Below are 20,699 nucleotides of genomic sequence, written 5' to 3' on the forward strand. Positions count from 1 at the left end.
TAAATAGAACAATAATGACTAAGCCCAGTTTATTTCAGCTTGCTCTCCTTTCGCGCTTATGAATTATCACCCAACCTTCACCAATGAATGCCAATAACTACAGCACACGTGGGTATCATCTATTGATGTTCATTTTCTAATCGGATTGCATTTTTTTTTAATGTTTCGACAGCTTTTTCGACACCTTTTAGTATGTTAAAGCATGAACAGGAGCGAAAGAAAACACATACATTGTTAAAGCTGCTTCAGATGGGAAAGGATGTGGTAAAAATAGCAAGTTTTGTAGCAAATGTATGTCTGTAGTGGATTTATTCCGATTGATTCCGTGTTTCCCTTTCAACGGTGTAGCAATCTGGCGAGTCGCCTAGTTGCTCGTCACCGGCATCGGCTTCACGATCAGGCGCCTACGGTCTTCTAGTGTGCGATTCCGGGCCCAGCCAGCCCATGGTGTCTGCTGCTGCTGCTGCGTCTGCTGTGACTAATGTTGTCGTTCATAAGCCAATGTACACAAGCCACACGCCAATGGAGCCATAGAGATGAGTAGTTATGAAGAGAAAGAGAGAGAGAGAGAGAGGGCATAGAATACAAATTTCTAATAAGACTGCTCTGCACCCTTAGCAAAACTTTAAAAAAGGATTGGGTGGAGGAGGGGGGGAGGGAGAAGAAGGTAAGAAGAAGGGCAGGCACCACTGTAACGAAAAAATCTTTTACAATATAAGTACCGAGTCGTCGTTTGCGAGAGCCGATGGCACACAATCCTGTGCGTGTGTTGTTGTTGTTGAGCGTTTGCATGCGCGCGTGTGTAAGTAAGAGACAGATTAGTTTCACAGGGATTTCCGGATTATGGCGGGATGATGCAGGCAAATTAGTAACACATCGGAAAGGGGGGTGGAATTAGCACAACGAAACACGTCATGACCGATGGCCGGTCGCTCATAGCCCGTATTTGCCCCTACCGCTCAAGCTTAGGTATTTTGCCAACAATGCGGACCAAACCGTTACATCAACCGTTACTCACTCGTTAGCGCCCACGAGGAGCCAGGTGCTTGTTTACTTGCTAAGCCTCATGGGGCCCCGACGCCATCATCTGCTCCTGGCCGAACCCTGATCGGAATACATTCGGAAAAGAAGTTTTATCGCGCCGAGTCTTTTCCTTACATATTTATGCTGCTGATCGATCGATCTGCGGAATAAGGCTCGCCAGTGCCCTCTGACACTCTCAAAAACAAAAAAACAAAAAATAACCACTGCTGTGTCCCCAGGCCCCGCTTCCCTTTCTCAATGGAACATTCAATTAATATAGAATCACTCAATGAATATAGTAACTCGTGTGTTGCGAATATAGTAGCTCAGTGTTTGATAGTAAACGGTTTTTTTTTTCGCTTCTCTTCTACGCGTTTGGATTGGACTTGCATTACAGATTATGCTGCAGGGTTTAGCGCGGGGAGGGGGGGGGGGCTCTATTACACTCGCCCGGACGGAATCGGAATCACTCTGTTCCCCCCACCAACCGATGACGATTTAGGTGCGCGACAGGCGCGTGAGGCGTTGGGACCCACCCGGTGTCCGCACCGGCTGCCCTCTCAGACTGGCCTCTACCGGCTCTCCAACTACATACAATGGTTCACCGTCGGGCTAGCAGGATGGATGCTAACCGCGAGTGAACGCGGGATTGCGCGACAGGCGCACGATGGGCGCCTGCTCCAGCAGTGTCTGCTGCTGCTGATCGAGGGCATAGAAGTCGTTCTGTCGTACCGGTATGTCACGTAAGAGAAAGAGAGAGAAAAGGGAAAGAGAGAGAGAGAGAGAGAGGGAGATAGGGAAGAAAGACACCGCGGTGGTGTGGGTGGAGACGTGCAGCAATCCATTGATTGACGAGGATTGGATTGTGCACGCGGGCGGGATGGTGGTGATGGTGGTGGTTTTGAAAGGGTTGGTATCAAAAATGAAGAAAAAGGAAGGAAAAAAAGAAAAAAAAACCAAAATAAAAAAAAAAAACATATGAGTGATCCGGCTGCTCAAGCATGCAAAGGGGAGGGGGTGGATGGGGGCAGACAGAGTGCACGCAGGTGGCCTAGAATGCGCGGGAGTGGTGATGGTGCGAGTATGTGCAGGGGGATGGTACAACGAATGTGCAATGTGTGGGTCCCGTATATTTCGTGCTTCCGTCGTGCGCTCCGCTCCATGCACCCTCTCCCAGCGATTTTCCGTGGTCCCTACGCCCCCCCGCCACGGCTACTTTGGTTACTATTGCCTCCCTCCTCCTCGCTCCTCCTCCCTCCTCCTCATCCTTGATAGGAGCAGCGGCAGCGGCTAGCGGTGATCGCTTACCGGTAAGCACTTGCAGGCACTCCGATCGTAGTGGGAACCGCTGGTGCACTCCTCGGTGCGCGGCAAACACTCGCACCGGCACGTATCCGGGTTCCACTGCTTCAGCTGCCGTTCCTGCACGCACCGGTTCCGATCCTCCCGGTTGGTGCACTCGCACCGGCAGTTGTTCGGATTGTACACCTGCAGCTCGTTACAGTGCGACTCGCGCACCCGGCACAGACACTTACACTTGACGTGCTCCTCGGTCGGTACGAGCTCGAGATGCGAGAAGCGATCCTTCTTGCCCTGCCGGTACTCCATGATCATTACCTGTAACAAAAGAGTTTTTAGTAGCCGCGGAGTCGTTTAGTGTCGAGTCGTCGGGTCGGGTTACCTTGTAGAGAATCTTCCGGGTGGTGACGGCCTCGCAGACGAGCTGGTTCGTGTTGCAGCAACCGCTGCACCGGTTCACGCGCGTACAGGTCGGGAAGTAGTAGTACCGGCTGGTGGTGAGATTTTCCGGCCGCAGACTAACCAGCTCCGGCTGCGGTTCGCACGAGGCCGGCTTCGGATTCTCCCCCATATCGCGCCCGGTGTACTCTGATGTCGCCAAAAAAAAAACAAAAAACCAGAAAACAGGAAACAGAAAACAAAAACACACCAATTGAGTTGAGAGATGGAAGAGGTGGTAGAAAAAAAACGACGGCCACTCGAGACGGCGACTTACCTCCACCGGCATCGTTGAAGATCCGGGCATCGATCGAGTCCGGATCGAGCTGACCTATCAGGTCGGCCGTCGACTTTAGCTCCGACAGGAAGCGGGCCCGGGCAACCTGCACAACCGGGGACCGCAAGGACGCACCGAATGTTCGCAGGAAGTTGGAATGAACGAGAAGCGCAGAAAAAAACAATTAACATCTTATCAAACCTGTGTCTCGCTCTCTCTTTCTCTCTCTTCTCTTCATCGCCTAATTAAGCGATCCAGTCTCCTGGGGTGCGTGTGTGCGTGGATTCGCGTGGATTAGCACCTTCATACCGGGGAAGCCGGAGGGGGGGTCTGCTACCCGGAGCTGAGTTAGCGGATACACGCTAAACGTGCCAGATTATGCGACCCACTCAATCCGGCTCCATTGTCCGGTCTGCAGACCGGGCGCGCATACTAGTTAGCAAATGAACGAATGAAGAACTTCCAGATACCTGGAAGCAGTGTATTCAGGTGTTCAACAGTAAACAGTAAACAGGGCCCTTCAGAGCCCTTCGAATCGGTACCCAACAACAACAACAACATTCTCAACTCAAACCGACCAACAAAATACACACACACACACATGCACCACCTCCGGACCTCCCCCCCTCCCCCGCTTAAGGTGAACGAATGCATAAGAATGCGCCAACCATTTTGTTTGCGCATCGCACGACCAAAACAGGCACGACTACTGTCGCCCTATCGTACGTGCCTCGGGCCTTTTGCGGCCCGTTTGAGGCGTGATTCATGCTTTCGAGCGCGCCTCCACTCGCCGGTAGGTATGAGGTGTGTGGAATGCTGTCGCGCTGCTACTGGAGTGGCTCCCGTCGCCACCGCTCTGTATATGGTCGCAGGTCGCGCTAGAGGTACTCATAGTGCCTCGGTGCCGTCCCTTGGATGCTCCGTGGAATGCGCACGGATCGATAAGGAAAACATTCGCAACGCTGCCATATAGCTATGTAGCAGAAGTATTAATAACTTTTGCGATAAAGGGCCAAAAGGGCATCTACACCTGCGACCTGCGGAGACAGATACTTAGATGCTCCGTGGAATGCGTACTTGAAAAGGAAAACATTCGCAACACCGCCACAGCTATAGCAGAAGTATTAATAACTTTTGCGATAAAAGATCAAAAGGGCATCTACACCTGGGACCTGGGGAGATAGATACTCCGGACTCCGGCAAGGGGCCCCCGGAACCCCGGAGCATCATGAGTCATACACCTTACGCGGTTCGCCGCATTCGGTGTTTGCTCAGGTGTTTTCGGCGTAGACCCCACCAGAGGAGGGCCCCTTATGTAAACGCCCGGTTGGCGAATATGCATGATAATGCATAGATCCGTTGACATCCCCTTCCGCACACGCGCGCGCGCGCGTTAGTATCCTCAAAACGATGAGCGATGACGCATCGATACAAGCGAGACGCCTCGCTTGGCATGATTCATGCCTTGGCCATGCAGCCTCCGCGATGTGTACCGCACGGCATCCAGGTAAACCGGTCACACAGGCATGCTTCAGCATGCCATTGACTGCCGTGTGCATAACCCTGGAGCTTACCCCGATGTCGTAGTCGTAGGCATCCGGAGCAGCATCAGCATCGTCCGCCGCATTATCATCGAGATAGTCACCGTCGGTGGCGGTGTGCGCCAGCTCGCGCTTCTCCTTGGCCAGCCCGACACTGCCACCACCGCCACCGCCACCACCACCATCGTTGGCCGGTTTGTCGCGCTCGTACCGATCGTTCAGCTCGTCGGGGAAGATGATGGCACCGACATGCCGGCGGTCGGCTGACTGCTGACCGTCCACCATCACCACTGCCACCACCACCAGCGCTACCATCGCCAGTACCAGCAGGCGCCGAATCGTGACAGTCTTGTCCTGCATTATCTCACACACTTACACACAGAGACACGTCGTGGTCCGACGATTTGAGCACCTGGGGACGTGTTTTTGGGGGGCGTTAGTGTCCTCGTTTTCGCCCCGGTAGCTTGGTTTCTTGCTTGCGGCTGTCGCGGGGCGCCTGTCGATCGATTGCCGTGTCCGATCGTGCGTGCGTTGCGTCGGTCGTGAGTTTCCTTTCGATTGTTTCTCTCTCTCGCGGCTAAAAATAGAAGCACCAGAAAGGGAAAGGCATTATGCTGATGATGATGATGGTACGGGGGGTGTGGGGTGAGAAAGCGGGGCAACCGCAAGTGTGTGTGTGTGTGTGCGTAGGTGGTGAGCTTTCGTTATCGACCGGCAGGGCGACGGAAGAAGAATAGAACAGGACATCAGGCATTAATCATAGTGGTGGATCTGGTGGCTTTAACCTATCCCCGAGAATGACTAATAGATCGCGATGTGATCGACAGTACGATCGGGGGGGCGCCGGAAGCCCAAAACCGTTGCTGCAGCTGACGTAAGTGGCCCGTAAGTCCGAGATATATGCGCTGCTGCTGCTGCTGCTGCAAGGCGAGCGAGCGAGGCAGAGAAATGAGAGCAAAGGGAAGGGCGAGCCCGTGGAGATGAATGGAGTCGGCACACCAGTCCAGTGCAATTTCCGGTCTGCCTCAATCTGCCGTGCACCGCCTGCTGACAACCAACTACCGCTACCGACTAATCCGTCATCAACGTCATCATCATCATCATCATCAACAACAACATCTCTTCATCATCGTCAGACCACGGTAGCAGCAGCAGCAGCAGCAGCAGCAGCAGTTAGTACAGAGGACCATGATAAGCTCCGCTTGCTGTGTATTGCTCTTTGTTTGCGACAACGGTGTACACGACACGTGGAGAGGTTGCCGCGGCAGAAGGAAGGATGGGGGAAGTGGATGTGTTTGTGCGTTTAATATGCAAGCCGTGCCAGCGAGCGTCACGACAAGCGAGGCGAGGCGAACGACAATCGGACGCGACTCTCATAATTGAGGCTGGCATTATCCAATTGTGTCCTCCGGTCCGGGAATTGGAGGGTTGTGACGACGTGCCACTGTCGGAGGGCGGTCGCATGACGCATCATCGGGGATCATCCATCAATCTGGCCTGTTTTTTTACCTCTCCACCTCTCCTTTTTTCCCGGGTGCCCAGAAGCGTTCCCGGCATGCAACGCCTACGCGACACTGTATCCCACACGCACACACACTTATCTGCACCGGAACCAGTCGGATTTCGGATCCGGTCCGGTTCCAAAATCGCTCTCCTACCTACCTTGAAATTTTTCCAACAAGACGCGGGATCGCGAGATCTCGTCGCACGTGATCCACACACACACACGCGCACACTCACACTAAATTCTGGGCCCAATTTTGTCACTCGCAATGGCCTCTCTCTATGGTTGCTACTCGTTACTCGTTTTTTTCGATTCGGCTCACTATTGCCTCCGTCCTTTAGTACCTGTTTGTATCTTTGGTGCTACTGCTGCTGCTACCGCGGGGATCTTTGGCTTTTATCACACTCAAACTCGCGCACACACACACACGCACACGTACACACACACAGCGAGGAGCACGTGAGAAGGGTTCGGTTTGTTCACACTATCGCACTCTCTTATTCCAAAAGATAGGAAGCCACGACGGTGTTCTATCTAATCACTGGTGCGGCGCTATAGGGGCTGTGGATGGTTTAAGAATGGAAGAATTGATAGAACGAGCTCGTGCTGGAGAAGGTTGAGCAACAATTGCGCAGAAGAGCAACGTGGATGCGTGTGTGTGTTGGAGCGTGTGTGATAGATAAAGAAAATGAGAAGCACGAGAAATGGAGCACCCGGGGAACTAATTTTCGCACTTTCTCGCTCACTTGTTTGTTTGTTTTTTTTTTTTGGGGGGGCTTCGGGTTCGATCGATGCAGTTGATCGTTGGCGCTTTGATGGATGGTTGATGATCGCCAGAACGACGTTGAACGACGGTCGGTTGACAAGGTGCGCAGACAGGAGGAGTTGTTCCAGGATGCCGGAACGTCGTTCCACGCCGTTCTTCGCCGTTCTTCGCCGTTGTCGTTTGTCACTGGCTTGGAGGGAGGAAGGGAGTGAGAGAACTCGCAGTGAGGGGTATAGTGCCGAAACGATGGCAACGCGAGCTATCCAAGGTAAGAGAGTGGCACCGAATGAGGTGTCCTTTGTTGTTTACGCGCAATTTTGTGTGTATAAGTTGAGAAAAACAAAACACAAACAAACAGACAACCAAACAAAAAATAGGCAAACTTAGGGCTCCCCTTCTTCTGCACTACCTCTCACTCTCTCTCTCTCTCTCTCTCTCTCTCTCTCTCTCTCTCTCTCTCTCTCTCTCTCTCTCTCTCTCTCTCTCTCTCTCTCTTTCTAGCTCCCTCTAGTTAGCACTCACGCACCAGTAGCACACGAAATACGCACCGGGCGCACCGCGAACAATGGGGCAGATCGGGGCACCGTGGAGAACTGTCTGCTGTCCCTGAGTTGTGATTTACCTGGTACACACACACACGCACATGCACACGCACGCACACACAACCACCAGAGCGCGCAGAGAGACAGAGATCACCGAAAATCACGAGAAGGTGGTGCGAGAAGATGGCGGTGGCGGATGCGTAAATATCACGGCACGTCCGCGCAGACCAGTCGCGTAAATGCATATGAGGCAGCCTTCATCATCATCATCATCATCCTCCTCATCAGCTGCTGCTGCTGCTTGCTGGCGGGCTGCGGTTGTTGCTGCTGCTGCCACCGAACGAGAGATACACGAGGTAGCAACCGAACCGAACGAACGAACGCGCTCGGATCGTCGTTGGCGTCGTTGGCGTCGTCGGCTGGTGTGCGTGCCGTGGGGTTGTGGGGGACCTGCTGCTGCTGTTGCTGCTGTTGCTGCTGCTGAGAGGCTTCCCCAAGCGCATTCGCGAGCCACGCAGTACCTTCGGTGCACGGTGACAGTCGATGATGATGTTCTGATTGTGGTCCCGAGGGGAGGGAGGGAACGGTGCTTTGTGAGGCTCCCTTCCTCCCTGTCTGTCTGCGCGGTGGCTCGATCGCTCCACTGGCACTGGCACTGGCACTGTGGTGACCTTCTTCATTCATTCGCGTTTGCGTTGTTTCAGCACCCTTGAGCGATCGGTTGCAATGTTGCGGTGTGTAGGTGTTTGTAGGTACGTTTGTAGCAGAGAGAACCCTTTCCTACCTCTGTCTCTGGTGGAGGGGGGGGTCACGTGCCAAAAGTTTGGCCCGGATCGGATCGGCACGATCGCTGCTGCTGCTGCTGCTGGTGTCTGGCGCGCTGTCACACGTACACACGTATGCAGACACCTGTTGGTTGTTACCTGTATAAACACCTTTTACTACTGCTGCTGTTGCGCCACAGTCTATTCCAGCGACAACAGCGATTCTCGATGACCGATTCTATCCGAACTCTACACGTTCGCTCTCTCTCTCTCTCTTTCTCTCTCTTTCTCTCTACTGCTCTCCCCCTATCTTGCTATGGCGACGGTTTTGCCCTCAGACACTTCGCTTAGACACTTCCAGGCACGCGGGACCCGGACCGGTTCTCACGGCATTGGCTTTTGGCGCACATGTTGGTGTTGGTGTTGGTGCGGTGCGGGGTGATGATCGTGAATCATACTTCCTGTTATTATGATGTCGTAGAAAGAGAGAGAGAGAGAGAGGCCCCCCCTTGACAACTTCACTTGTTGTGTTAAAAACACATATATAAATACGGGCGTATGTTTATTAACAGTAACGCCAAAAAGGGGGTAAGACATTTCCATCCCGGGATTGCTCGGTTGTTACTTTATCATTTAATTGTCAGAAAATGTCCAAAACAGCAACACACACACACACACATACATTCACTCCCACAAAAGGCCATCCATCAGCTGATTGCTTCCCATTCTACAGGTAGACCCGCGACGACCCTTGGCCACCAGGGGCAAGGGCTCCCTCGATGCCTTGCATGACTCATCCGTAATGGGGCACGCCATTAGCATGGCAAAAAACCGGAACCGGGAGCCAGGTAACAGGGAACACGCGGTTCGGGAATGTACCGGAATGTCGGCATCGTCATCGGTGTCCATACTGACGCACCGGAATGCCGGTGAAGGAAATGCCGCCGCAATACCAGCTGCAGGTGTTGTTATGTCCGAGAAGAGGGAGAGATGGTGATAATAAAAATCATAATTGCCCCGAACCATCCTGTCCCTGTGCTTTCTGTTTTCTCTCTTCTTTCTTTGCTGGACCTCAAAGCTGAAGGGCCCGCTCGACTGGAGAAACTTGGCACGATCAATCCGAATCCGAATGGGGAAGAATGTTTTGAAGAAGTTTCCTAAGTAGACCTGCTCCTATGGGCAGCTCTTCACCGAGTCCGAGTATTGGTTCTCGAATTGGTAGAAGACACCAAGCGTCTCCATGATACTTAGTACTGGCGACTGGTACACTATTCCACGTGGATAATGAAGCAACAAACTCCTACTACAAACCAGAAAACGGGGAAAAACCTTTTCGGATAGTGAGCCTTTCGAATCGAGATCAAAATGGATACGGATTTGATTTTACAAATTTTTATTGCTTGCATATTATAGCTTACATGTCTGTTGGATGTTTATCCATTTGTATTATGTATTATTCCACGTGGATAATGAAGCAATCCCTACTACAAACCAGTAAACGGGGAAAACCTTTTCGGATGGTGAGCGTTCATCGAGTTCAAAAAATTGATAAGGATTTGAATTTACAAATTTTATTACCGGCATACTATAGCTTACATGTCTGTTGAATGTTTACAGGCGAATCTGTACATGCGTTGGTTCGTGTGTGTGTTTGTGTGTGTGTTCGAAACATTATCGTTATCCTGAAGACAGCGCAGTTGTCTTCAATTTTTTACAGCCAATCAATGCAATCAATCAAAGTATGCGCAATGTGTCTCGAAAAAAAAACCAAAAACAAGTCAGAAATGGTATAATGCATTTAGCAATGGTTAAATTAACGGTTGGTATTCAAAACAGCGTGAATCATCGCGTGCCTTCATGCCAAAACTTGTGTGAAAATTACCCCGTGCGAGCTTTCTTGGACCGGGGTTTGAGGTTAAAACGCGTGGCTTTTTTCAGCTTTTCTCAAGCTCCCGAAGCATTTCGAGCACTACAAGTTTCAAGCAGAATGCGCGCGCGGCTGCATGTAAATAGCTTCGGAACTTCGCCGTTGGTGGCGCTGGTATCGCAAAGTTTGAGTTGGTGAGTTTTTTATTTTGTGGGGTGTGAATTTCCTCAAAATCAAAATTCCGGCTTTTCCGTGAAAACTATGATCGAAAATTGGGGCCGAGTGGTGAACTAATGTTCACATTTTTTCCAAAGCGGGCGACACCTTTCAAGTAGCATCGTTCTGTGATATGTGTCATGTGTTAGATTAAACGGAACGTTAACAAAACCCAACTGCACAGAACTGCGAGGCGAACGAGTGTGGTAGAACAACAAAAATTGTAGTTTGCGTCGTTTTATTCCGCTAGCCGCCCGGTTTCTTACATTATACGGAACAAATCGGCATCGGTTCTCCCTTCGGTTCTCCCCAGATCATGGTACCCCGAACTCGGTTGATGACGAACGAACGATCATCATCATTCGCGATGCCGAAGAATGTTAATGCAGGGAATCGATTTAGATTGATACTGAGATTCAACGCGTCTATAGTGACCTAATGGGTGGGGGGGATTTTTAGCCGGGGTTGGCGGGTTGATTCATACGGTGTTTATAGCAATATGTGTTCGGCGGTTATAGTAAACGGCGACGAACTCCAGGCGAGATCATACTCATAGGTGCGCCATGGTGTTGGGTCGCGCAAAATGCTGCCTCGACCTTGACCTTGCTACCTGATTCTTACCTGATTTGGTGTTGGTGTATAATTTAAGATAATCAACGTCTCCTAAGCTCCTCTCCTCTCCTAAACTAACTTGCTGCTCCTAACCCTAATTCCTATTGCTCTCCTAGTAGAGCCGGACCGGGTATAAGTACAAACCTACTACCAGGTTTTTCTTTCTGTCTCCAATTTTCAACTGTTTCTTCGATGTTTTAAATAGAAGGTTTAGCCTTTCTGGTTACAATTTCACTTGTTTTCAGCTTGTTTGACTTGTTTGTTTATGTTTTGCTATAATAGTTTACTTTCAATTGGTTTAATTGCCCCCCGAACAGCGATTAGCAGCAAACAAGTTATCGAACCAAACGTGCCCGAAAGTACAGCAAGTGAAACTGAAAAAGTGGGAAATGTTAAACCCTCCATAGACGACATCACTTGCTGACGGTTTAATCAACCTTTTGTTTTCGTTTTGTTTTGTATTCGAAAATCCGAAGCCGAAAAGCTAAGAAATCTGGTGGCGGGATTTTAAATAAAGCAATAAAGCCTCCACTACTGCTGTAACTACTACCAAGTGGAAAAATGTACCACCACTCATGCGGGGCTTGTGATGTTTCGGAATGATGTTGAGATGTTTCGGAAAACAAAGGAAAACCAATTCGAAAGTCACTTAACGCTAAAGCATGGAACAGTTAATATTTGGCCGCTTTCTTTTAATCATTTGCTGCGCGCCTGCACAAGTGGTCACTTTGCCCTTCCGTTGACAGCGTTCTAATCAGCCTTTTAGTCTGTTTATGTTTTGTGGTATTTTTTTTGTTGTCAAAATTAATCTACTCCTTCAAAAGTTATCGCCGATGGAACGCAAAGGGGAGGGAAAAAGTCTGCACACTCACACTGGAGAAAAAACCGTGAAAGTCTTGAAATTTTCAAACGCAACTCAAAATACTATATGTAAACTTTAGGAGGGGACTTTTACCTTGATTCTAACAAAATAAAACAGCCGAAAAAGTGTAACGAATGCCCGATTCTGCAGACAAAATTGAAACAAACAATCCTGGGATCTCTCGGCGTGATTCCACCAAGAAAACCTCACGACAGTCGACATAAAAGTTTGGGAAATATTTTTAAAACAAATTTTAAGGTTCATAAAAGCTAGAAAATAGCCAAATAGGACGCTTGGGCACAGCTTGATTGCCCAAATCCCTGCAAGGAAGCTGTATGGACAAGTGTTTGCAACACTTGTTTGTTTGGTTGAACGTGAATTTGCCCATAAGATAATGAGTTGGGCATGGGATCTGAAATTGTTGCGACAAATCAATTTTTTTTTTCACCTTTTTAGAGCAACATTCATTCGAAATTTGTGCGAGAAAAGAGTGTCTACCAGAAAAGCATTTTGTCCAGCATTTGTCTACCTGATGCTGATGCTGTATAAGTTTGGCATGATTTAGGTAGCTTGTTCTTACCCGGAAGGTATGGCGTTAATTTTTTTTACTCAAATAGATCGGTTTTCATAGATAAAACTATCATTGCAAAAATGTCTGGATTTTCGTTCCATCGATTTCTGTTGGACAATTATCATAAGGAAACTTAAAAAGCATATCCGAAATGTATAAAAGCCAACCAAAATGAGAGTGACGTGCAACAAAAGGGGGGAAATGATGTGACCTACTGTACTGCTGCAAACCGTTTTTGGGGTGATGCCAAAGTAAAAGTTGAAAAAGTCATACAAAAAACTGAATAATTTTCATCAACATTTCTTCTAATAAAGGCAATAAGAAAACCTACCAAATGACACCTTTTTCGTTTTCTTTATACGTCATTTTTTAACGCTGAGATATGAGACCTATTTTGTGCGGCCAAATTTTAACGAGTTCCAAGCTTTAGTTTTCCTATTAACTCTATCGATTCGAGCAGTTTCCGTGGCGTGGAGACCACCGTACCACCTCACATGGAAGGTGGTGGCGGATGCTGCTGGTGGTGTTGGTGTTGGTGGTGGAGGTGTTGCTGCTGCTGCTGCTGCTGTTGCTGCTGTTGCTGCTGCTGATGGTGATGATGATGGTGATGGTGTTGCTGTTGATGAAGGTGAAATGGTGACTGCTGTTGCTGCTGTTGTTGCTGCTGTTGACCGGCCGCGTTCATCGGTTGATAATCGTTGCGACTCGCAGCACCACTCGCGGTCACAGCCGGTGGAAAGTGACCGCTCATCGGCATCATCGGTACCGGCTGCATGGGCAGATAGTTGGAAGGGGTGACCGGTACGGTGGTGGTGGTGGTCACCGGTGCACTCGGTACGATGCCATACTGGGGCACCGTTGGGGTGCTGCTGTACGGTTGCGGCGTCTGTTCGTACGGTGGCGAGTAGCGAAGCGTTTGCATCAGATCTGGTGATGAGCTGTCGGTTGATGGTGTACCGGTGCTGCCACCATGCAGATAGCAGCTCACTACCTCATTGCCACCACCACTACCATTAGCGGCCGGTCGTCCTACTGCCTGCAACAGTGTGGTGAAGCTGGAACCTGGTGGGCCGTAGCTGGACTGCTGTGGTCCAGTAGAAGAGCCACCGTGCAGCTGCAGCAGTAGCTGTTGCCGGACATGCTTCTGCATGATCAACGCATGATCCTGCTGTTGCTGCTGCTGGTGCTGTTGATGCTGTTGATGCTGCTGTTGATGCTGGTGCTGGTGCTGGTGCTGCTGTAGGTCGTCGCGATCGAAGTAGTATTCCGAAGGGCTGACCACCTCCTCACCGACCAGCCCATCGTACAGCCGGCCATAGTCCCAGCGGCTACACGGACCGGTGTGCACGGACCGGTGCTCCAGCTCGTGCAGCAGCGTACCGCTACCGTTGCTGCTAGCGTTGGTGGTGATAGTGGTGGTGACGGTGGTGTTTGTGGTGGTGGTGTTGATACTGGGTGTCCCCGGCCCTGGGCAGTACTGTTGCGGCGGTGAACCGACGTCCATGACGTCGGCGACGCTTGCCAGCGACACCGTTACCGGTGACAGTAGGTCCCAGCAGCCGGTGGCTTGATCGGGGTGCTTGATAGTGGTGGTGGTGGTTGTGCTTCCATTGGCGACGTCCGGTGACGGATCACCGGGACTATCCGCCAGCGGTACCACCCACTGGCAGTGTTGCGGTGTGCCGGTCGGGGCCGCAACCGATGGGTGGTAGGCGGCGGGATGGTCCGGTTCGGTTTTCGCGAGTGGGGAACGCTGGTGGTCGCCCGGTGGCTCCTCGTACACGATACCACCGACCAGTGGCGTATGGCCATACTCGACGGTCCAGATCGTGGTCGGCGTCGCGCTCGTCGTCGTTACCTCCACTCTGTTGTTGTTTGTGTTGCTTGTGTTGCTGTTGCTGCTGCTACTGCTGGTGTACGGTGCCGGGCGTCGCCGGCTACCACCGTTGGCTGTCGTGCGGTCACGACGCCCACCTCCATGACCCCGTGCCGGTGACGTCATCCGGGCAACCGAGCCATACTGTTGCTGCTGCTGCTGCTGCTCCAGCTCGTTACCACTGCCAGCGCAAGGTGAACCGTGGTTACTGTGATGGTGTTGGTGGTGCTGACGCTTGTCCAGTGCCGCCGCCGCCGTCGCCGCAGCTGTCGCAGCGGCCGCCGCCGCTGCAGCCGCCTTGGCCGCCTGCTTCCGACGTGGCTGATATTTGTAGTCCGGGTATTGCTTCTTGTGCTGCTCCCGCAGCTCCTCGGCCCGCTTCACGAACGGGTTCTTCTCCTCCGCCGACAGCTGCCTATCAAGTGCAAGTGTGGGTGGCCGAGCGAGAGAGATAGAGAAAGAGAGAAAAGAAAATAAAGAGAATAAGGACACTAGATAAGTAAAGAAGAACGTCAGGGTCGGGCACCACCCATCCACAGAGGCCACAGAGGAAAGGGGGTCCAAACAATCCCACGCATTCATTTCGCGTACCCTCCCCCGCACCCCATCCCCTCGAGAGGGTTTTTTTTATCGTTTTTTGGGGGTTATGGTGCACCTGATGCTGCGTCTAACGCTTGGGAAGGGACGGGGACGGGGTGTGCTGGGAGACACTATTGGGTAATGGAAAGCGTGGGGGGGGGTGGTTTTCCCGCGCCCCCTCTGTTTGACCAGCTTTTCCAGCATTCCAGGCGGTGAGACGGTGTTATAATGGAAGCCATTCGGGGAAGCCGTTTGTTTACATCCTGGCCAAATATTGATCCCCACCCCCCGGGGTGGGGGGTGGAAGGAAGGAGATCGATCTCTCGGCTCGCGCTACGCGTGAAAGAGAGTGTCTGTCTGCGTCCAGGGGGGGCTCTATGGAGCGCGGCACGGAACACGGAACACGATCGACATGGGCCGAGACCTTGCTTTCGTGAGCTCGAGCTACGCTGAGCACGCAGTGGTGCTCCAAAAACAAGAAAGGCGCTCTCCAGATACTCCATAAACTACCGAATTTGTAGGCCAGGACTCCAGGAGGATCGCTACTGGGATCGGTTCAGATTCGCGTCTCCTTTATCTTCAATGACGACGACGACGACGAAGACAACGTTTCTACGCTCGGGGCTAGAACCAACGAGCAGCTGTCTCTGGTTGTGCTTCTCCTGCTCCTCGGTAGATGATAAAGCAATCCATCTCTCTATCGCAAGGCATCGGCACTATTGACAACACGCTGGTGCGTGCGTGTACGTGCGTGTATGTGTGTGTTTGCACGACGATCAACTACATCAGGTCCGATCGATAATGGTTGTTTGTTTTTTTTTTGTGTGTCGTTTTAAAGGGGTGCCGAGGCCGGACTTTTAGTGCCAGAGAAAGGGGTGGATAAAGGGGTGCAGGGAAGGGAAGGGAAATTTGAACTTTAACGGTCTAGCAGGCAAGTCTGCTACTGGTCATCCGCTTTCCTCACATTTCCATTGCCAGCACACTTTCCACACTTAACGCTCGATATTATTTTGTTGAAACAATTTGCAGCATGCAAAGGCTGCTGAAGGTTTTTCCACTTATTGAGCGTATGTGCAGAGCGAGGCCACCAGAGAAAAGAAAAACAAAACACACACACACACACACACACACGCGCGCGCTTTTTTGGCGGCCCATCGCAGCAGCGCGGTCGTTGTCTATTGAAAGGACCCTTCGGATCAACCGTCGCTAACCGTCGCTGCGTATTTGAGGAGCGTTTGAGCCAAAAGCTGGCCAAAAGTCCGAAGCGTGATTAGTGTTTTTTTTTACTATAAATTCAATTGCCTCGCTAATAATTTAAAAACATTCTACAGATAACAGCACTATCATATAGAACTTCACTCAATGATTATAAACTATTGGATTAGATATCATTTTTAGCTGTGCATTGGTAGTGTAAAAATAGCTAAGGCGAGGCCATTGTTGACCAAAAAAAGTCGTTATAGGGAAGATAACAGCCTGGTTTTGGTATGCATGATTATCTACGAGGTTAGTAGCATATTTTGCAGCGCTGTTTGTGGCTCTTTGTGGTATGAGAATAGTTGCAGTTTTGAGTCACAAAGGAATCTTCTCATAATCATATGAAAAAGAGAAAATTTCAAATTAAGTTTTCTGAAAAACTCGCCTCGCCAAAAATTCAGGTAGCAATGGAAAAGGCAAGGTCTCTAGAATGTAAAAACAAGCGGAAAATAATTCCTCGTGGTTCCGCTCTTTACCGATTTTTTGATTTTGTTTCCTAAAACATGGGGTTTTCACAATTTTTCGTCTAATTTCTCTATTTACATTAATTCTCTACTCTGTTTTTAAACAATACTTCTGCAAATGACTTAAACTAATGCTCCAAGAAGGTTTTGCGACGGCAAACTTCAATATGTTGAGGAGTACAAAGCACAACTTTAGGAGTGACCTTCTGAAGAAAACAAAATGAAGCTGTTTGAGAGAAAATTCTGCCGGATTCAAAGCAGATTTCTAGCTGGAAGCTGCGTCGCGATATCGACTTAATTCAACAAGGCTAATGATAAATGGTTAGCAATCTAGATTAAGTTTCATTTTTTGTGCTAAGGCCAACTATTTAAGTGGACGACCCCCCGAGAGAGAGAGAGAGATTGCTGACATATAAGCGAAATAAAGAAAGAACAGATGTATGATAAAACTTTGCTCGTATGTGTTGGAACTACAACAAAATATTCGTTTTTTTTTTACTATTTTACATCGATTAGCAATCATCTTTATAACGTTTAACAGTTTTTTTCTGGACTTTTGGCTCTGTCCGTCGCTAGGGTGTGCTAGGGCCCGGAAACGACTGACCGGAAGCGAGTGGCCTCCCTCCCGCATCAATCGGCAGAGCGTCCAGTGTGAGCTCCTCCGTTGTGTGCCCTCTCACCCCTTCGGTTGGTTATCGGTGTTGACATGCGCGATGCCATACGTCTCACCTTTCTCTCTCTCTCTTTCTCTTTTTATCTATCTACAGGGTTTAAGTCTGGCGGGGATGATTCGCGCTGCAGTCGAATGCTAGATGATGACCATCCAGAAGTCTAGAAAGAGGGGTTTAGTTACCGGTTCGTGGGGGTCCCTTTTAAGTGCAGCTGAGCAAAGTGCCCATTTTTCTGTGCGTCTGTGTGTGTGTGGTAGTGTGGTGAGGGATCTATCCAGGGCACGGTTCCCACGGTTCCCATGTCAGTCCCCGTTGTGCCAGACCACTGGCGCAGACAGAAGGTGCGACATTCCCCAAATTAAGACGGCTGCACTGGAATGCACCTTCGATTCCCTCCCCCCGCCGTGCGTGGTTGAGACTAGTCGCGACAGACAGAGAGAGAGTGTGTGTGTGTGTAAGAGAGAAGCTTGCTCTATGCAAACGCCAAGCTGAGGAACGGCTTGCTCTCGACCTAACTCGAGCTTCTAACTTTAAATACCACGATAAGGGGATCGCAAATTGGTCATAGCAACGGTACTAGAAGGGACGAGAACTATGGGACCTCAAGAGGAGGACAAGGAGGATGCGCGGTGTATAGTGTATTAATAACGGTTCGACGGCAGGCTTCTTATCGGAACCGGGATCCCGAGACGAGCCCCTGTCCGACAAATATCTTATCACTGAGTTGGCTGGCCTTCCACGCCGGTGTTTGCACAACTGGCCCTCAGCGTCAAGCCCTCAGCGTAACGGAGGGACGGAGAAAGGGCAACATACTACATACTACGGGGCGCTATACTAGCCGGGAGCTACTCACCGCCAAAGCGTGCCCAGATGTTTGCTTATCTCGGCGTTCTGCATCTTTGGCTCGCGACCGGCGATCATGGGCCGGGCCGTCTGGGCCCACACCATGAACGCGTTCATCGGCCGCTTGATGTATTCGCGCTTCTTCTTCGGCAGCGGTCTGCGAACGAGAGAGAGAGAGAGAGAAAAGAAACGGGAAGGAAGTGAAATTGGGGATCGAAAATCGTGGGATTAGATCGCTATCTTCCGGTTAGATGATCGTTTTGTTTTTTAAACTAACGGGCGATGATTTATTAAACGAACTATTGTTGTTGTTCTTTGCTGAGAAGTGCATGTTGCCTATACATACCAATAACAACAAAAACAAAACAACAGTAAAAACTAGCATATAACAAACACTGTTTGCCCGGTAGTTTTATGGAGTTTTTTTTTAATAAAATAAAAATGATGATTCTTTGCTAAATAATTTCGTAAAACTCGTTTGATTTAAGGTAAAAATCGAAAGAATCCCATTCCGAATTTTCACCTCCAACATGCTCCAGTAATTGCAAAATGCTCGACGAAACTACCTGGAACTCCTTACTTGAATTTAGTTAAACCACGCCACAAATAATACACCCGAGGGGAGTATTTTTGTTTAAAATATCAACAAAACACTAGCGTTCAGCGGTACTACAAAAGTACATACTGCAGTCCGTTTCATAGTTAAAATTACTTTATATTCTTCTTTTATCTATAGAAGACGTATGTTAATTGAATTTTTTAAATATATGAACATCTGTGGATAAGACAACCAAAAAATGAACATCTGTATGATCCCAGCATGGTTTAATCTGACGAACTGTAATGATATTAACAAGTTTTAACCTTTATTGTGTGACATTAAGGTAAAACAGAGTGCTAGAAGGTTATTATTCCTTTCATAGGCCATCGCCTTTTTTTTTAATTAAATTGACGCAAATGCGTTGTAATTATTATCCATATAATAGTTCCAATTGTTCATTCCATTTATAACAACAACACAAAAAGAGGAAACACGCAAAAAAAAATTCTGATTGGCTTCGGTGCAAGCAGAAGAGGGAGCAGAGCATGAAGCGCAGAGAAGCAGTTTGCTGGATGAAAGCTGGGTTCATCCCTCGATTGAATCACAACACACACACACACACACGCAAAGGGGTTTAAATAGGGACAAAACTGCAAATGCAATAGGACAGTGGCCAGAACCCAGATCCAGATCGCAATGGCGCCCAGAACAGATCCTTGATGGGCTGGGAGGAGCTTCGGATGATGGATGGCCCGCGGTGTTAATCCCGCCCAACAGGATGCGCTCGATGAGATGACCCTGAAAGAGGAATTCCGATCCCTATACCCGGGTAGACCCCGGGTTTCGGGCATGGCAACATGGTATAAGGGCAGGACAACAATAATGGACACTGGAGGTAGAGCCAAAGATGATCAAATTGGTAGCAGGTAAGCAGTAAGTCAGGTAGCAGCAAGAAGAGAGCACTACTGTTGCTTTAAAGCACAAAATAGGTGCGGTTTAGCTGGCAGTAGCAGCTGTTGCGAGCTGTTCCGATGGGCTGAAGGATCGATCGGTAGCTTCTGGCTCTAGTCAAAGCGAAGAATCTCTAAACTAAGACACTAAGAGACACTAAATTGCCCTTTAAGCCACTAAACTGCACTAACAGCAAACAAACAGTATTCAAACAGCAGAAAAGGTTCACGCGCTCTCTAATAAAGCTTCATTCCTGGTGGCGAAGGAATGTACTATGATCCTCAATTAGACTTTAACATGACAGCAAACGAGGCCTCGCGATTCCTACAGTTGTATGTCACTAACTTTTAAGTTTTGTACATTTTTTCCATGTTGTATTCCGTCCTTAAAATTAATTAAACTAAGCCATATCCTCTGGAAATAAATAAATAAATAAATATTCGGAGCAATTGCAGTTTAAACGATACGATTCTCATTGACACATCTGATTTGATATTCATTCTCTTAATTCCTAACGTCTATTGGTGCGAGATCAAACAACTATTCTCTCTCTCTCTTTTTTTCCCACTTTTCTCTGTCTTCCGCTCCTGATGCTGATGACGATGACTATAGGCCTTAAGTTTTGAGGATAATGATGCGCGTTTGCTTGCTTTGTGTTCCTTGTTTACCTTTCCTGTTGTGCACCGATATACCTGCGCGGCTTTGCGTGCCTTTAACGTGCGGTATTATAAATCGCGGGGCCAGGATTGCAGCACTTCCGTCCCGGGCACCGGATGCTGAGCGACGTCCTGGTCCGCGAGCGACTGCTCTCCCTTTCCTCTCTCTCTCTCTCTGTTCGACCGTATGCAAACAGGAAACACCGGTGGGAAACATCGTGACCGCGAAGTAGCGTGAAGCATTTGTGGGTGTGTGGGTGTGTGTGTGCCTTGGTGTGCCAGAAAACATGAAACAGATTGCCGACACCACACGTCAAGCGCGGCGTGACGTAATGCGAACCCAGACAACCAGCGGCGGCGGCAACAAGCATATAGCTATGAGGGAGGATCGAGCCAAGCGAAGCTTAGGGACCGTACAAGTAAAGTGGGGACAAGAGCGCGCACGTTAACGTTTAACTCTCTGTACTTCACGAGAGAAGTGTTTCGTCCTGTTAGCTACACCAACGTATGGATCAGTAACATTAACATGTGGGACATTTTTTGATAATACATTATCTCTCATACATTTGGATTAAAAAT

General features: G+C 49.5%; 2 protein-coding genes across 5 annotated transcripts in view; both read right to left on the minus strand.

Annotated features, from left to right (window-relative positions):
- LOC125955886 (uncharacterized) lies at nucleotides 1-7,687 on the minus strand. Of its 4 annotated transcripts, none has more exons than XM_049687199.1 (7): nucleotides 7,471-7,687; nucleotides 6,241-6,643; nucleotides 4,612-5,155; nucleotides 3,038-3,143; nucleotides 2,705-2,910; nucleotides 2,332-2,640; nucleotides 1-478 (listed from the first exon to the last, which is right to left on the minus strand). In XM_049687199.1, the coding sequence occupies exons 3-7, from the start codon at nucleotides 4,936-4,938 to the stop codon at nucleotides 365-367; spliced, it is 1,062 nt and encodes a 353-aa protein (XP_049543156.1). In that variant the 5' UTR covers nucleotides 4,939-5,155; nucleotides 6,241-6,643; nucleotides 7,471-7,687; the 3' UTR covers nucleotides 1-364. The 4 variants fall into 4 exon arrangements, 3 of the variants coding, with proteins under 3 accessions (XP_049543156.1, XP_049543147.1, XP_049543166.1); XR_007469120.1 differs by lacking the exon at nucleotides 7,471-7,687 and adding an exon at nucleotides 1,560-1,746 and having other exon boundaries at nucleotides 436-478; nucleotides 6,241-7,261; XM_049687190.1 differs by lacking the exon at nucleotides 7,471-7,687 and having other exon boundaries at nucleotides 6,241-7,257.
- LOC125955801 (putative transcription factor SOX-15) overlaps nucleotides 6,635-20,699 on the minus strand; it is a 25,096-nt gene continuing 11,031 nt past the window's right edge. Inside the window, exons 3-8 of the mRNA XM_049687048.1 lie at nucleotides 17,983-18,129; nucleotides 14,191-14,573; nucleotides 13,761-14,145; nucleotides 13,562-13,676; nucleotides 12,959-13,408; nucleotides 6,635-6,643 (exon numbers count right to left, since the gene is read on the minus strand). Coding sequence (XP_049543005.1) covers nucleotides 6,635-6,643; nucleotides 12,959-13,408; nucleotides 13,562-13,676; nucleotides 13,761-14,145; nucleotides 14,191-14,573; nucleotides 17,983-18,129 — 1,489 coding nt within the window. The remainder of the gene's footprint in view (nucleotides 6,644-12,958; nucleotides 13,409-13,561; nucleotides 13,677-13,760; nucleotides 14,146-14,190; nucleotides 14,574-17,982; nucleotides 18,130-20,699) is intronic.

Source organism: Anopheles darlingi, chromosome X (genome assembly GCF_943734745.1).
Source record: "Anopheles darlingi chromosome X, idAnoDarlMG_H_01, whole genome shotgun sequence".
Taxonomy (NCBI): Eukaryota; Metazoa; Arthropoda; class Insecta; order Diptera; family Culicidae; genus Anopheles; species Anopheles darlingi.

What these genes read in the sequence shown, in the direction of transcription:
- LOC125955886 (XM_049687199.1), bottom strand. Translation starts at nt 4,938, where the DNA reads ATGCAGGACAAGACTGTCACGATTCGGCGCCTGCTGGTACTGGCGATG. An exon ending in CTTCAACGATGCCGGTGGAG is followed by an intron (nt 2,911 to 3,037) that starts GTAAGTCGCCGT and finishes TGGCGACATCAG; the next exon opens with AGTACACCGGGCGCGATATG. An exon ending in GTGCCTGCAAGTGCTTACCG is followed by an intron (nt 479 to 2,331) that starts GTAAGCGATCAC and finishes CGACAACATTAG; the next exon opens with TCACAGCAGACGCAGCAGCA.